The sequence below is a fragment of the Ascaphus truei genome, chromosome 13, assembly GCF_040206685.1.
Source record: "Ascaphus truei isolate aAscTru1 chromosome 13, aAscTru1.hap1, whole genome shotgun sequence".
NCBI lineage: Eukaryota > Metazoa > Chordata > Amphibia > Anura > Ascaphidae > Ascaphus > Ascaphus truei.
In genome coordinates, this window is record NC_134495.1 from 38771729 (window position 1) to 38790188 (window position 18460).

The 18460-nt window shown below is 42.9% G+C and overlaps 1 protein-coding gene across 1 annotated transcript in view; it reads left to right on the forward strand.

The window, feature by feature from the left end:
* The window catches only part of LOC142465257 (uncharacterized), a 36296-nt gene extending 23247 nt beyond the window's left edge, over positions 1-13049 (forward strand). The window contains exon 5 of the mRNA XM_075569261.1: positions 8845-13049. Coding sequence (XP_075425376.1) covers positions 8845-10007 — 1163 coding nt within the window. The 3' untranslated portion in view covers positions 10008-13049. The remainder of the gene's footprint in view (positions 1-8844) is intronic.
* The last annotated feature ends 5411 nt before the right edge of the window (positions 13050-18460 follow it).

Genomic DNA, 18460 nt, shown 5'->3' on the forward strand with positions numbered 1-18460 from the left:
CCTCTCTCCCAAGCACAGTCTGCCTGTCTCTCTCTCAAGCTCTGTCTGTCTCCCTCTATCTCAAGCTCTGTCTGTCTCCCTCTCTCTCAAGCTCTGTCTGTCTCTCGCTCTCTCTCTGTCTCTCATTCTCTCTCGCGCTCTGTCTCTCGCGCTCTGTCTCTCGCGCTCTGTCTCTCGCGCTCTGTCTCTCGCGCTCTGTCTCTCGCGCTCTGTCTCTCGCGCTCTGTCTCTCGCGCTTTCTGTCTCTCGCGCTCTCTGTCTCTCTGTCTCTCTGTCTCGCTCGCTCTCTGTCTCTCTGTCTCGCTCGCTCTCTGTCTCTCTCGTTCTCTCTGTCTCTCTCGCTCTCTCTGTCTCTCTCGCTCGCTCTCTGTCTCGCTCGCTCTCTGTCTCACTCACTCTCTCTCTCTGTCTCACTCACTCTCTCTCTGTCTCACTCACTCTCTCTGTCTCACTCTCTCTCTCTCTCTGTCTCACTCACTCTCTCTCTCTCTCTGTCTCTCTCTCTCTCTCTGTCTCACTCTCTCTCTCACACTCTCTGTCTCACTCTCTGGATAGCTTATTTACCCTATTTATCTTAACTGCCCTATACCTACACCGAAATAATCTATACTGCTTTCTTTCAGATCTGACTCAAGCTTCACATGGGAGACATCGGAACCCCCCCTAAATCAGAAGACAGGTAGGGAATACCTCCCCGCGAACTTATAACATTTCGGGAATGAGGGGACCTGGACATTGAGGGACTGTGGATCAGGTAAGATCCCAGGTGGGATTGCTGCTTTAGATATTGTGAAGAGGGGGCATCTAGACACTGGTTAAAGGGTGCAGGAAACTAGTCATTCACATCTGGCTTTTTTTTTTAAATCCGACATTTACACACACATACACACACACACACACACACACACACACACACACACACACATACACAATACAAGAACTAATCGTATTATAATGTGATACAATAAATAAACTAATGTCAAAAGCGAATGTTGTTCTTACTAGGAATTTATTCATTTTTTTTTAAGGGGCGTGACTGGGGGCGGGTCTAGGTGGCGAGTAGATTTTTTTTGTCCGGCGAGTAGATTTTTGGGTGATTTGTCGACCAATGTATGTATGTGTTAGCGGGCGAAACGCGTTGGTGGGACTTTTTAATGTTGCTGCTGCTGACCCTGCTAAAGTGCTACTTTATTGGGACAATTTATTTTTTCCTTGGAAGTTATTTTTTTTGATGGGGACACTGCTTGCCAGAGACTGCAGAGCTATACCAATGAGGAGCTGAGTATCTTCCTATTTTACCCATCCTTATGACACATGTGTTTGGGTCACTGAAGTGCTTTTTCTATATGTCTTCTCATTGCTATATATTATATGTATAGCTTAATACTTACAGGTTTCTGTTATGTGATGTTCTGCATACTGGTATAGCATACCCGTTTATTATTTTCTTTATATTTTATCATATCATATGTGTTTCATTAGAGGTTTATTATCTTTAGCTTAGTATCCACATTTATGCCAGCCGGCCTCTTTTTTCATCATGGGAACTAAGTCCCCATGCTGATTAATTATTATTTTCGGATACTTTCCTTAGCTTGTTTGATTCCTATATGGTAATTTTGTTTTTCCTGGGTTTATTTATTTATTTTGTTCTGTCTAGTTAGGCAGGTTCTTTAGTCAGCTGTGTGTTTTTTTCATTATTTTTCTGATTTAATAAATTACTATCATTATTTTGCATATATTTGTCTGAGTGCTTTTTAGAGGTTTCTTTTCCTGTGTTTTTTTATATACAGTATATATATGTATGTACAGTGTTCGACAAATCACCCAAAAATCTACTAGCCCAACCAAAAAATCTACTAGCCCAACCAAAAAATCTACTCGCCCCTAGTCCCGCTCCTAACCCCGCTTTAAAATAAAACACATTTAATAAATTCCTAGTCAGAACAACATTCATTTTTGACATAAATGTATTTATTGTATTACATTATACTACAATTAGTCGTGTGTGTGTGTGTGTGTGTGTGTGTGTGTGTGTGTGTGTGTGTGTGTGTGTGTGTGTGTGTGTGTGTGTGTGTGTGTGTGTGTGTGTGTGTGTGTGAATTCCGGATCTTACCTGATCCGCAGTCCCTCAATGTCCAGGTACCCTCATTCCCGCAATGTTATACATTGGAAGGGAGGTGCTCCCTACCTGTCTTCTGGGTTAGGGAGGGTTCCGATGTCTTCCGTGTGAAGCTTGAGTCAGATCTGGAAGAAAGCAGTATAGGTTATTTCGGTGTAGTATAGGGCAGTTAAGATATATAGGGTAAGTAAGATATCCAGTTCCAGAGAGTGAGAGAGAGGGAGAGAGAGGGGGTGAGAGAGAGAGAGAGAGAGGGGGTTGAGAGAGAGAGGGGGTGAGAAAGAGAGGGGGTGAGAGAGAGAGGGGGTGAGAGAGAGAGGGGGTGAGAGAGAGAGGGGGTGAGAGATGGGGCAAGAGAGAGAGAGAGAGGGGGCGAGAGAGAGAGGGGGCGAGAGAGGGGGGGGGCGAGAGAGATAGAGGGCTTGATTGGGTGGGGTGGGGGGTGATGGGGTGGGGGGTTGGGGGGTGATGGGGTGGGGTGATGTGACACTTCTGGTATCCTACACACACACACACACACACTCTCCCATGCACACACACACACTCTCTCTCTCTCTCTCCCCCCCTACACACACGTGTAAATGTATATAATTGTTGAACACTATGTATGTATGTATATATATATATATATATATATATATATATATATATATATATATATATATATATATATATATATATATATATATATATATATTAGACCATACGATACCGGTTGCAACACGACATCAAGGGACAGCACGCAGGTAAGTAAATCATACATTTTCTATATTTGATAGACACAAAAACCGACGTTTCGGTCCCCCAGTGGGACCTTTCTCAAGGTGGTGCGTATATATATATATAAACACAGCGCCAATATGATAAGTAATGAAAGGGTTAATATAAACTAACTAGATGAGTAGAGCCGTCATGGCTAGTGTCCTTTATCAAAAGCAATTGCAAGACGAAACCAACAACATATATGACAAGGAATGAGAAAATACAGGGAAAAAACACAAGGAAGGAAAAGCCAAAAGAATAAATAAAACCTTGAAAAATAATAAAAACACTGGAACACCCGAGCAGCTATCCACAGGAAATAACCACCTTCCACGATTCTTCTATAAAACAAAAAGGGACAGCGCAGGCTCCACAGTGTAAGTAGTTCATGTTTATTTAAACACAAGCTAAAATCAGTTCACTCACAGCATTGAGGTAGGACATACGGATCGAACAAGAACACCCGTCATCCGTGGTATCTCCATCAGTCAGGAACTGAAGTCTCGTGGCTGCACGCGTGTAAGTCTCTTCCTACAGCCAGGTACTTCCGTGATGTGCGTCCACTCAACGGCCCCCCAGGTGAACGGCACACGATTACTTGGTTCCGCAGCAAAACAGTTCCCCTCCGATTCAACAGAAGCTCAATGAGCTGGATGCTTAGTGTTGCCAATAGCGCCCTTAAGCGTTTCGTCGCAAATAGGACGGCGACTTCATCAGAGGCTAAGGGATGGGTGCATACTCGCCCCTTATGTAGTCCAAAAATCTATTAGTAAATTAGAAAGATCTTGACCCCAACAAAGGTGGGTGGAGTGAAATGATTACAATTGGCTGCAATACAAGAAATACTCACAGGGGATAACATCAAACAGCTGGCATAACGTGAAACAAACAATATAGGGAATTAATTACTTATCAAATGCAAAACTTTTCAAATTAAAGACATCTTACTCCCATTTTAGAAGAGAAAAAAATTCATATACACTGAATTGCAGATAGAACAATGATAACAATATACATTTTATATACATAAATAATATATATGAATACATATATTTAAAATGTATAAATACTTAATTATAGATAAACTTATAAAAAATGTGTGTATATATATATATATATATATATATATATATATATATATATATATATATATATATATAGGGAAATATGATTACAAAAATGAGTGTTAATAAATGCTAAAGTGATAATGAATATTTGTGAAATATTAATTATAGTGAAAAGTTAAATCTTAAATAGTGCTATGAATATTCAAAAAACATGAATAATGAATATTTCAATAAGTGAGCTACTACATGTAATAAATGTGTTATATAAAATGTGTGGTGTAAACTGATTAAATGTGATTTATTATATTCAATGTGAAAGTGAAAAAAATAATAATAATAAAAACTCCTTAAAACCTTAACTTAATAAAATATATGTATTCATATTGACATAAAATAGAATAACTACGTGTGTGGTACAGATCAGTGAACAGAAGTGCATTATAGTGATAAAAACATTAATTGATAATAAATAAGTAAATATAAATCTTGATACCTATAAACAGTGTTCGACAATTAATTATAACCACATGCCCGTGGCGAGTGGATTTTGGCCGTTGGCGAGCCGTTCTGCAGCTCTATGAATTCCCCTGCTCGCGCCAATTTTTTTTTTTTAAATAAATAAATAATCCCGCTCCCTGATTGGGTTAACGCGGGGAAGAGGGCCGGCAGGCAGCTCTGGGTTAGCCCCTTCCCCCGATCTCCTCCCCCTCCTGCCCCTGATCTCCTCCCCCCCCTCCTGATCTCCTCGTCATGAACACGGACCTGAGCGTAGGGAAAACACGGGACATCCTGTACCAGATCTACAGCACGGTGAGCGTGGACACGTGTGCACATAGGGTGATCGGGTTACCACCACTCCGGGTTTCACCCGGAGACTTCGGGTTCTGACGAGGTGTCTCCGGGCTACGGGTTTACCCAGTAAACCTCCCGATGGTGAGGGCAGTCCGCTGACGTCACTACTCATGACATGCTGTGTTCTGCCTATGCGGACAGTCTGCCGATCTGCCACACAAGTACTCAGATGTTATTAAGGGAACCCCGAGCCTCTGATGGCCAGCTATGAGTGCTTCTCCCTGCTCGCACTCAGCAGTTAGGAGGGGAAATCCCCTACCCGGTGCTTCTCCCTGCTCGCACTCAGCTGTTAGGAGGGGAAATCCCTTAACCGGTGCTTCTCCCTGCTCGCACTCAGCTGTTGGCAGGGGAAATCCCCTACCGGCACGTCTCCTTTCCTGGACGGCCAGTTACTAGTGCAGGGAGAGCTGAGAGATACTTACCCCCCTACCTGTCTGACCTCTAGGTACGAACATGAAACACAGACAGAGCTCAATGCACATCCAGCAAAAAAATATACACGGTACAGTGCCTAAATATACATGTATTGATATCTATTAAATAAAATGGTCTTTTAGTTTAACATTTTGGCCAAATTGTTGTAAGCCCCTGAGCCACTGCACGGCAGACCACACCTCAATGGTCCCTACACTAATATAAATTCTTAATAACCTGTGCATTGCCAGGAAGAATGATTTATAATAAATCTGTCAAAATTAGTTGCAAAGTTCTAAGTCTGATTGAAGCTTTTATTAACCTGTACATTACCAGGAAAAGCACTCTGTATTAGAGTTGTCACAATCACTACCAGGACTGTGCTGCTGCAGAGTTACTAACCTGCATTCTATCAGGGAATACCTACCCTCCCTATCCTGGCCGTCCACTGTTTATCCCATACTCTGCAACTGCATCAGCCTGACAATACTCATAACTGGATCTAAAAGGGTTTTTACATTCAGCCCTTGCTCACTTGAATCTTTAAAGACTATCTGGAATTTATATATGGCTCCAAAATGCCCCCTCTTTCTATAGATGCTGGGACACTTAAGAGACCTAATATTCACATTTGCATTGTTGTAGTTAAATTACAGGGCAGTCTGAACAATACATTGAGTGCCCAATTTAATTTATAGGGCAATGTGAACAATATTGATTGCTGCTAATAACAGCACTAATATTGTTCCACATTGAGTTATCTACACTACAGTAGACTATACCTCCATTGTTATTTGCCCCATGCGTTTTTAACAATTTTTGTGCCCCATTATTTTTATCTTGTTAGAAATAAAAATTATTTGAACCATATCACTAACACTATTCTAGGGGTTACCTCGAGGTTTTTTTCATTACACTGTTCACAACAGTATTTCAAGTGCATTTCTGAGTCTCAAGACTGATACCACTTCCGAACAAATTATATCTGAGTGCATGTAATTGGGGTTTCTATACTTTCCCTGTCTTTGGGGAAAGAGACCTCTTTTTATGCTATTGCCACTACCCTAGTGCACCCAGACTAATATCTAAGACTAAGAGTGAGCGGGTGGTCTTTTTTGTTTATACCCTCCGTGTGGCAGGGCTAGGTGGCGAGTAGATTTTTTGTTCGGCGAGTAGATTTTTGGGTGGTTTGTCGAACACTGCCTATAAACAATAAACATGCAAGAGATGTGTGGATCAAAATAACTACGCAGCTTGCATGTACTATGCATGGATCAGAGCAAAGCTCGCAGGACCCATGACTTGGTGATAAAGTGCCATGTAAATATACATATAACAACAAATAGCATGTATGTCCATGGTAAATAAATATTATAATACATGAACAGATCTGCTAAGGAATGGTGTAACAGGCCAGATAGGAACAGAACAGATACACCGAACTAAACCAAAGTGCTAGTGTCTATGCACTCATTGAATCCCCCAGGAGACAGAGTACCCAACATCTAGATCCCTAGAGCAGAGCCTCTTGAATTTTCACCTCCCAAAAGAGAGGCAGGACATGTTCTAGACCCATGATGGTGAGAGTGGCAGGATCCCTGGAATGCACACTTGCAACATTTTTATATAGACTATGTGCCTGATTGCCATTGATGATGCTATGTCTATGCTCCAGAAATCTCGTGCTCATGGCACGAATCGTGCGGCCCACATATTGGAGGCCACAAGAACATGTCACTAAATAGATAATGAACAAGATAGACAGTCTATATATCCCCATACCTCATGGATAGATTCATTGGTATGTGATCTAAAAGACTTAGTAGTGACCAAATGCGAGCAGTTAAGGCATCATCTTCTCCCACACTTATGATTTACCTTGATCCGTGTTTATCCTAGCTTCCCCATGTAAAGATGTCTTTAACTTAATCGGTAAGGGGTCGGGTGCTGGTGCTTCACCCCGCACGCATCCCAGAGACACGAGCAATTCACTCATGAATTGCAACTCCTGATCGGTTAGGATCTCGCTAGGGAAACCAACCCTAGCAAAAATGGTTAACAATGCTTTAGCTACTGCCCTAGCATCAATGGTGGCAAGCGCTACCGTCTCAGGGTACTGGGTGGAAAAGTCCACCACTGTGAGGATGTCGTCCGAGTGACACCCTGATGCCCCGCTAGTGGAATGGGGTGGGCTACCGGCAACAACTGCTGCCTATACTCTGTGGGTACCACTAGCTATCGCTTGCCGGTCCAGACCTGATCTAACCCTGTGGTCCCTTGCTCTCTATTGAGGAGCCCGTGGTGCCACAAGTAGTAATCCTACCAGTCCCTTGACTTAGACTCGGACACCCGAAGTCTCATGCCCGCCAGGCTGGGGTCGGATCGCACCGCATCCCTAAACTGGGTACCTTACTCTGGCCACCCGCATATCGAGGCAAAGTCGGGGGAACAGGGAACAGGTAAAGGGAACAGTAAATCAGGGTCAGTGTGCTCTTTACAAGTGAAGTTTCAGAGTAGAGATTATAATAGTAGCAAGTTGCTATATGAGTCCAGTTTGCCGCAGTATCCATCAACGGAGCTTGTGTCTCGATACACTAAGCTCACGTGGTAAGGGGGAATGACGTCATAGGTAAAGAGCGTATTTATGAGTTCTATTTGAAGGACTTGCCATTTTGAAAGAAGATCTGTCTGCCATCCAAAGAACTTTCCAGCTGAGGCATCAGCTGCAGATGAGTATCATCTCTCCGGAGACTGACTTAATCTACATGCTTTTTATCTAGCTCCACTTGTGAGTGTGTTTTTTTTAAAGACTACCAACATTTTTTTAACAATAAATTGTGACAGAATTACACTATGTGGCATGCTCCTCTCTTTTTCTTTTTATATATATATATAATACACACACACATTTGTAACCACCTCCCCACAGCTTCTTTTTTAAACCCCCTGGTCACTTTTTGCCCCCTCTTCCCCGAGCTCACTTACTGCAGGGACATGAAATAAGATGCAATGCTTCGCCTCCTGCTGCTTGTCATTGGCTGAATCTCCTCTTGTTGCACCATGTGACTAGACCAGGGATCGGGAACACGCGTACACTTCATGGAACGCATATGAATATGTATATGCGTTCCACTGACGTCTTTACACAAGAAATTGGTGAACCCCCCGGTAGAAATTCGCCGATCGACCACAGGAGAACAGATCGACTGGCAGCTTAGCTAATCACTTGTGACTGTTTGGATTGCATTGATGAACATATTGAAGGGGAAACATTTTATTTCTTTATTTAACCGGCAGCTTGAACTGCAGCTTTAAATTGTGGAATTCCTTACCCATGGAGACACTTATGGCAGATACAATAGATACATTTTTTTTAAATAAGCAAATATGGACAATTCTTGGGAGTCAGGAAGGAATTTATTTGTCCCCTTATGAGATCATTAGATGATTTTCACTGGGATTAATATACTGTAAGTACAAATATAGGATAAAGTATCTGTTGTCTAAATTTAGCATAGGTTGAACTTGATGGATTTGTCTTTTTTTCAACCTCATCTACTGTATAACGATGTACACTATGTTTATGCTATTAATGAACTTCTTTTCACACAGTGCATTTCTTTCCAGCAGATAAATCCATGAGCAGAAGTACACCTGCAGGATGGCACACTCCTCTTTGCTCACAAGATTTTGTAAACGAAGATAACAGTGTTGCTAAAAGTGATCAAGGAGAAAATTACTTGAGGCAAAATAAACCAACTAAGAGACAGAGAAAATCTGGGAGAATTATGGCTAAGGAATCAGGCTCACGTGAAAAAAAAGATCCTACATCCTCCCACATTTATACACTGAGAAAACATACTTTGACTGAACATGCATCTGCTGATATTAAGAAGTGCTACAAAGGAAACACTAATGCACAGAAAATTCATGAAAATGTGTCCGTAATGAAGTATGAGTGCAGTGAATGTGGTAATAACTTTAATAATAAATCGGATTATACAATTCACCAAAGAACACACAATACAGGAAGGCTGTGTAAGTGCTCTGAATGTCAGAAATGCTTTACTAGTAACTCTGCTCTTGTTAAGCATCAGAGAATTCACTATGCCGCAATACAATTCTCTTGCTCTAAATGTGGGAAATGTTTTTCCAAGAACTCACAACTTGTTAGGCATCAAAAATCTCACCCAGGCGAGAAATCATTTATTTGCTCTGAATGTGGGAAATGTTTTTCTCGGAGCTCTATTCTTGTTCAACATCAGACAATTCATACAGGAGAGAAACCATTTGTTTGCTCTCAATGTGGGAAAATGTTTTCGTTTAAGCCAAATCTTGTTCAACATCGGAGAATTCACACAGGAGAGAAACCATTTGTTTGCGCTCAATGTGGGAAATGTTTTTCTCAGAACTCAAGTCTTGTTCAACATCAGCGAATTCACACGGGAGAGAAACCATTTGTTTGCTCTCAATGTGGGAAAATGTTTTCCATTAAGACAAATCTTGCTAGACATCAGAGAATTCACACAGGAGAGAAACCATTTGTTTGCTCTAAATGTGGGAAATGTTTTTCTCAGAGCTCAAGCCTTGTTCAACATCTGCGAATGCACACGGGAGAGAAACCATTTGTTTGCTCTCAATGTGGGAAATGTTTTTGTCAGAGCTCAAGTCTTGTTCAACATCAGCGATTTCACACGGGAGAGAAACCATTTGTTTGCTCTCAATGTGGGAAAATGTTTTCCTTTAAGCCAAATCTTGTTAGACATCAGATAATTCACACACAGGAGTAAAAGCATTTGTTTGCTCTGAATGTCGGAAATGTTTTCCTCAGAGCAAAAGACTTATTCAACATCAGAATTCACACAGGAGAGAGACTAATTGCTCCTAATGTGGGAAGTCTTTTATCGAAAGTTCAGAGCTTATTATGTATCAGACACCACAGAAGAAATATAGCATTAACAGTGTCACTGAGAATCATGAATTTTTGCTCTCAGAAACTTCAAGACATTGATGGAAGTGGCCATTAAATAAAGGTTATACCTGCATTTTGGAGGGAAATAGAAGTAAATCTGTATGTAATAGCGTAAAGCTTTTTGGTAAACTGTACACCCACTCCTTTCTCACTTCCAGCAAAAGCCTCCTGCAGTGTTTGTCATGAGAGACCAGGGTTATTAACACCTTTTATACTGGTATAATATGATTGAGCAAGACAAGGCTGTAAAATAAATTGTAATTTATTCCACGAAAAGACATACACACAATGGATCACATTTTGCAATGAAAAAAACACTTACTGGGGTCTGGAACGAAATGTTTATAAATGAAGTCACAAAAGTTCTGGAACGCAATTCAGCATGCAATTCCAGCTGCGACCGCTACGTTCCGTTTTCAGAACGTGGCCCCTGAAAAGCGGGACTTATATAATTTCTTGAGTTGAAATCCTTGAAGCCGGCTCGCATCTATTTCTTCCAGAGCATCTTTAAATTTGCAGCTGATGTTTTGGCGCTTGGAATCTGAAGTCCTGATTGCCTGCAAGGTTTCTTATAGGTTTTGGAGTCCCTTTCAGAAACCACTACAGCCAGTTTGTGGGAATGTCCCTGCCAGCCTATCACCAAGTTGCCGGTATTCTGATGCCGGGTAGGTGCCTTTTCCAATTCTGCTAAGCGGCATGCGCCAACCTGGCACCTCTGCCTCCTAACATATGGAGCCCACTGCTTTTCCAGGCTCCACAAATTCTGGGGTTGGGCAAATGGTTGCTGGATAGCCCTTTGTTAGACCAGGACATGTGGGTACTCAAGTATAACTGCAATACTCCTCCTGTTCTAACACTTTGGCTTCCCTGAGGCTTTCAACCCCGGGACATGAGCAGACTCAGTGGCACAAAGCTTGGTAGCCACCTGGTCTCTTCAAATCGCAGACTTGGAAATCCCACAGTTCATTCACAGGCTACAAGTATATACACTTATCAAATATAAACCTTTAATAAAATATACTGACTCTGTACTTTGGGTTAAAAATATCTAAGTCTTCTTGTCTGGTGTCAGGGATAGAATAAGATATATACTCTTACTAGCCTTATCCCTGCCACACTGTAAAAACCTGACTTTATTTTTATCCCACAAATAAAAGCCTCACAGCTTTATCACTTAGCTGAGGCACCCCCTGAACCTCTATACCCGGGTCAGGGTGACTTGGGCATGAACTGTGCATCCACTCTTATGCTAGGAACCCATGTACCATTCTGGGGATACCTTGATCCCCTATACCCTTTTTAACTTCCCTGTTTGTGCTGAAGCAGGGAATCCTGGCGGTGAGTCGCAAGAACGTTTCCAGGGTAGGGTTTTGACCGGAGCACTGTGCTTCAATGTGCCAGAGAATTTTATCTGATTCTCGGGTACATCTTTGAGTTATCCCGTAACTCAGGGAACCCGCTAAATAGCCACAATCTGGCAAAACCCACGCTGAAACTCCCAGTCCTGCAATCTCTGCTTGCTAGCACTCCTGGAGAGGCAAAACCACAAAAATACTGTATTGTCGCATAATTTACACACAGTCACAGTAATGCATATATGACAGTCAGGTCCAAGAGCTGACACTCTAAGACCTTAAACATGGATCAGGGGTAACCAAGTGGGCTTAACCTTTATTATGGAGCCTGGTTACTCCCTCACCATCACAGTGTTTCCTCTGTCCTGTAACTGTGCTGCTGATATTTGAAGCATGACACTTGCTGAAATGGGCTAGGACATTTGGTCATGACAGATGCTGCTTGACTTTTCTCCGTGTGCACTCTGACCTTGAATGTCCTGTGTGACTGCTGTTCATGTGAACGTCCGCGCGCAAAGGACCTTCATGAAGGTGTGTGGGCGCATGGGACATTTGGCAGGAGCAAACATGGAAAAATATCAAGCAGCAAACTGCCCAGCAGTGAGTTGTAGCGGCGGTGGACCGCTGGTGTTGCTGTGGCCGCAGCTAAATGTCTCATTTGTGAAATGTTCCATTCTGCTGAGATGGGGCCTTTGATGCTTCCTAGATCTCAGACAAAGTGGCACCCTTGGTTAGGAAATCATTAACTCCTTACGGCCTGCATTCCCTCTTTTTTCACATTTCTGTTGTGTGCTGGCAACCCTATGTGTAGCTGAAGATTATCAACCACCCCCAAAAGCCCACAGGGAACAATTGGGCAGAACATCTTTAAAATTCCCTTCCTGGCAGTTTTGCTTTCAGACTCAGTTGTGGAAGCCATTCACTGCTGTGTTGTCTCTCTTTGGACACACTGAACCATGCAGTAACCCCTTGACTCAGCACCTATCCTTCCAGTCCCACGGACTAACTTCTCTTATATTGTAAATTGTAGGAATTTGTAATACCCTCCCATTTATTTTATTACTGCTTGCTGTTGAATAGGTATGTTAACCCTTTGTGTACTGTACCTCTCTTTGTTAATGGCCCGTGTGGCTAGTTATTCTGTTGTATACTGTATTGTGTGGTATTTGCTAGTGTGCTTAGTGTGTTAACCGTGTGACTCTAGTAGTGGCTTGAGTCCCATTATCCCCAGTAACTGCTGAAGGATAGTAGAGATCGATGCTGATCTTTCGGATGGGACTGACTCCTTGTGTGATTCAGGGATTACCAGGAGTGGGTGCGAGTGTGCCCCTGCATAGGAGCATTGATCTTAGGTGGGTTCCCGCTCATAGCATATAAGAAATAAATTATTTTCAAAACAATTTGAGAAAAGTATTTTAATACATTCTTTATAGTATTTTTTTAGCAATATTATTTTAGTTCCTTTTTATCAATTTCAAAACAGTTCCTTTTTGGATCTTTTAAAGGCTAAAAATCGTTGAAGCATATTGTTGCTTTAATTTTTTTATTCAAGCCTTATTTACACTCTTTTTAGAATATATCTTTCACTGTCTGCACTAATTTCTAGTTACATTTTTTATTTGTTTTTGTATGAACTTATGCATATTGTTGTTAGGAATCATTATGTCTGGTTTGATACAAACAGCAACATCTGTATATATTAAGGAGGAGTGAAGTGGTTAAAATAATTAACAATGGTGAGTATTTAAGAGGGCTCAGTAACTCATTAAGACCAATATCCCTAAGGAAACAACCAGAAGTTTTAAAACACATTGGGTGGAGCCTAAAAGATGACAGCAGCACTCAGGGACATTAGCCTGAGCATCTGTGTAAATTCTGTGATGTCATTGAGGGGTGTCTCTAAGATCACAAATTCTAAAGGTGTGTAATCGAGCGCACTTAACTAAAAGAAGAACAAGAGAGGAAAGCAAGGGAGAAGGAGGGAGACAATAAAGAAAACAATAACTAAAAGCAACATTTTTAACCTTAGTAAAATTACACTCACTGAGTTTTAAAATAATGTTATTAAAAAGGGACTTACGTTTGCACCAACGATAGGTCCCAACAGTTTCAAACTTTTTATTGATGCTAATAAATGTCTTAGAAAGATTACTGTCAAAATAATTTTTTTAAATTTAGAATCTGAAAAAGCGAGATTGGAAATTCGAATAATAATTTACCTATTGTGAATAGAGAAAGAGATTACGTCCATACAAAATTGAAACCGAAATCGACGTTCTCTCCCAGTCACGAAAAGGGGAATTCCTAAATGTATTTCCTGACTAGGTTTATCAATGTACTAAATACTAACGACTTAAACCTGAGACTTACCAACCAATCAAGCCCACTAAGTATTGATTTTTTGGACCTGACGATTATAAAGAATGAGGAGGGTAGATTGGAGAGTACGATCTTCCGTAAGCCTACCTCTATGAATAGTTTACTTGTGGCCAGTAGTCACCATCCTACTTATATGATTAATAGTAGGTGGTAAAAAAGAAATGGGAAGCGCAATAAACGGGTGATGGTAAGGAAACACCTTTAATAACAATGAGAAATAAATGATTACAATAAACAGAACAGTGCTAGAAATTAAGAATCAATAATAGGTGTAATGCACTGATGAGTGGCAATTGGAGCAGGCTGCTGCTAAATGAATGTCAGAGCAGTGACAACAGAGCATTGAATAATCCTGGTAAAGATCAAAGTCCTATGACCAGAAAATGAGCACCGATGAGAAACAGACGAAGGGGGATAGATGTGAAGGGGTGCTGATAGTGAGCCAATGCTCAATGAGCTCACCCAACCTCCGCTGGTTGCTGATCCGGCCAGGTGATTCCCCCAAATCCCCTCCTCTGGTTTGGGCGCTGAGAACGGTATGTTCATGGGTTTCCGGGTGGGACATCACTTCCGGACGTGACGCAATGACCCTTCCTGGCCGTACAGGGAACTGTGTGATCCTCCTCCGCAGTGGCAGCAAACTGAAACAATTGCAAGTCTCACAGGGGCACGTATGCAGTGCTTGTTGGAAAGAAACACCTATGGCAAATGGGAACGCAGACCCTTGGCTGCTCCTCCTACGCGTTTCACCAAACTTGTTGGCTTCGTCAGGGATACCATAGAGATGGTTCAGTAGGTATATATACCCCTTACAATTGAATAAATGATTAATTAATAAAACAATCTTATATGTTTAAATCAATTAAAAAAGGGGATAACTGAACTGCTACTCATAGTATATGGATTGGTTCATGTCACAAACCAAAAAAGTTAATGGCATAAAATTACTATTAAGATAATAAAATATTAAAGAAATGGAATTAAAAAGAGTGATAACACTTTGCACAAATTTAAATATCAATACATACAAGGGGTTAAATATTCACAGATAGATATAATTGAATAATTAAATAAAAAACACTAAAACTACTTCTTGAATTTAATGGTAACAGTCAATGTTATTGAACACAAATTAATATATACAAGGGGAAGGGAGGGAGGGGAAAGGGGAGGGTAGAGAAATAGGGAAAGGAAACCTTATTGGTAATACTTTTAAAGAGAGACCGAAAATTGTTTTCAAATGTGCAAAGAATCTTAAGAATGTGTTAGCACCACCTTTATTGAGAAAAGGTGGAAACAATATTATAAAAGAATTAAATCCAAAGAATATGTGGTTACCTTCATGTCCAGCAGGTTGTTACAAATGCGGACGGCTGAACTGTTTGACGTGCAAACATATTATTAATAAGAGTAATGAGTTCATGTCTAAAGTCACAGGAGAAGTATTCAAAATGAAACCATTTATAAATTGTAACACTGAATACGTCATTTATCTGCTTACCTGCCCCTGTGGCTTAAATTATGTAGGGCGAACAAAAAGAAGCCTGAAAGAATGTTTCACTGAACATAGAAGAAACATTTTAAAAGGCTTTTTTGGTCATGGGGTTTCTAGACATTTCTTAACAACACATAATAAGAGTGTGTCAGGAATCGGCGTTCTCCTCGCTCCCCACACAGAGCACTCCCTCCCCGCAGGGAGCCCCTGGACACACAAAACAATCCTGCCTTACCGGCCTCCACGGCTCCTCGCCCCTGCCGCCGTCGCGGGATCACTCACCTCGGCGATTCCTCTGCTCAGCGCCGGGCGCGCCCACGCCTTCCTGCACGCACACCTGCACCATCCACTGGCTCGGTTCACACGCGTACACGAGTTACGGAGCACGCTCAGTCTGCACACTCTTATTCCCGTCCCCCAGACCTCAGGCTCCGCCCCCGCACACTGCACGGGCATACTCAGGTTACTAACAAGACTCACCTGGCCTGTTATGCCTGCACCAATCTGCAGTGTCTCCCTGTAGCTCTTCCTGTCCCGCCTCCATTCCTAATTGGACCTTCTTGCTTTATCTAGCTCCTCTCTGCTCTCAGTCTTTGCTCGACATAGTCTCTGTATGGAAGTACTTCTGGATTCTCTCTGTGTTTTCACAGTTTCTGACGCAGCTCGTACGACTACCCCCTCTAGCTCTCGATCTCGGCACTCCTTGGACAACGCTCAGTCTGGTAACCCCTTGAACATGGCTTGGACTACGACATATCTCCACTCTCCACTCCCTGACTTCGGCAAGGCATCATTCACTCTATCTCTACAACCGGTACCGGCAAGTATTGTCTACCTTACTATACCTGGCCTGGCAACGCTTCATACCACACTCCAGACACGCTCCCTTTGCTGTGGGTGCGTGTATTACCACTTCCCCCTTCAGCTCAGGGGACGGGTCTGGTCTGCGGGTAGCACCAGCGTAACATTATGTCGAGCCCACAAGACGCAGACCAGACCGAACTTCAACAGTTTCTCTCCAATCTGCTTCAACAAAACCAGACCATGGCGGATCAAATTGTGGCACTTACACGCCAGGTCGCAGTACTCTCAGACAGGGTACCGACCGCGACCCCGCTAGATGTAAGCCCCCACTCCGCAAGCGCAGTTAGCAGCTCAGATGTAAGGATTCCTCCCCCCAAGCCTTATGCAGGTGAACCGCAAGATTGTAGGGGTTTCCTAAACCAGTGTGAGGTGCAGTTTGAAATGGCCCCCCATCTCTACAATACTGATCGCAAGAAGGTAGCCTACATTTATAACCTCCTCACTGGCAGCGCCCTGGCTTGGGCTTCCCCGGTTTGGGAGCGACGTTCTGACCTTACCCAAGATTACCCAGCATTTAAAGCCGAGTTTCAACAAGTATTCGATTCTCCCGCTCGTCGGGAGATGGCATCTGTTTCTCTCCTCCAGATCACTCAGGGACGGCGAATGGTGACGCAGTATGCTGTGGAATTCCGGACTCTAGCAGCCGAGACTAACTGGGGACAAGAGGCTCTCGTCTCCGTGTTCTGGCAAGGCCTGGCAGATCCCATCAAGGATGAACTCTCTCGCCAATCCAGGCCGGATCAATTGGAGGTCCTCATTGATTTGGCTGTCCGAGTGGATCAACGTATCCAGGTACGCCACTCAGAGCGTCAGCGCACTCGCGTCCATAACTTTCAAGTTCCGTTCTCCAGTACTCCCAGCAACACTCCTGCTTCCCCAAGTGCTACCATACCTCTTCGTCCTGCACTGGAGTTGCCAGAGCCAATGCAATTGGGGGTACAACACATCCGCACACCGATACGGTAGTTCCGCCACGCCGGGGGATTGTGTTTCTACTGCGGATCCATGGAACATCTGGTTCTGGAGTGTCCACTGCGCCCGGGAAACGGGAACACCCAGTGAGTACAGAGGGGCTCTCTGGGTGTAATGTCTCCATGTCCCCTTTCTAAAGGTGAACTCGATAAGAAACTTACATTTCCAGTCTCCCTTTCAGGCGATAAGTTCAAGACTTCTACCGCCACTTTCATTGATTCAGGAGCTGGAGGAAACTTCGTGGATCTTGAATTCGCCAGGTTAAACTGCATACCACTCGTGAGAAAGAAGGTTCCCATCGCACTCGTCGGTATCGATGGACGGCCTCTTACCCCGGCCCACATCTCCTTAGAGACGGCTCCCTTGCTTCTGTCCTCACATCTGCACAAGGAGATCTTAGTTCTCGATGCCATTCATGCTCCTGGGATACCCATCACCCTTGCTCTTCCTTGGCTACAGCTTAACAATCCTCTCATTGACTGGACTTCCTCTGCTCCCATTTCCTGGAGGCCGAGGTCAGGCGAGACTCATCAACTGCTGGCCAATACCACTGTTCCCGAAGTTATTCTACCTTCCGTTTACCATCAATTCCGGGACGTTTTCAATAAGGTACAGTCAGACCTCTTGCCGCCACACAGGACTTACAATTGTCCGATCGATCTAGTTCCAGGTTACTCCCTACCCAAGTCCAAGACCTACCCCTTGTCGTTACCAGAATCTCACGCTATGGATGAATATATCCAGGAGAATCTCAAGAAAGGCTTTATTCGTCACTCCAATTCCCCAGCAGGGGCTGGGTTTTTCTTCGTCAAGAAAAAGGATGGGTCGTTGAGGCCTTGCATCGACTACAGGGATTTAAACCACATCACTATTAAAAATCGTTACCCCCTTCCCCTTATTACCGAACTGTTCGATAAATTACAGGGGGCCAAGATTTTTTCCAAGTTTGATCTACGTGGTGCCTATAACCTGGTGCGCATCAGGAAGGGGGATGAATGGAAGACGGCCTTCAACACGCGTAGTGGACACTACGAATATCTGGTAATGCCTTTCGGCTTATGTAATGCTCCCGCTGTCTTCCAGGATTTCATCAACGACGTCTTTCATAAGGTACTCAATATTTTTGTTAGTGTATACTTGGATGATATCCTGATTTTTTCTAAAGATCTCCAGGACCATATACGCCACACCTCCTACGTCCTTTCC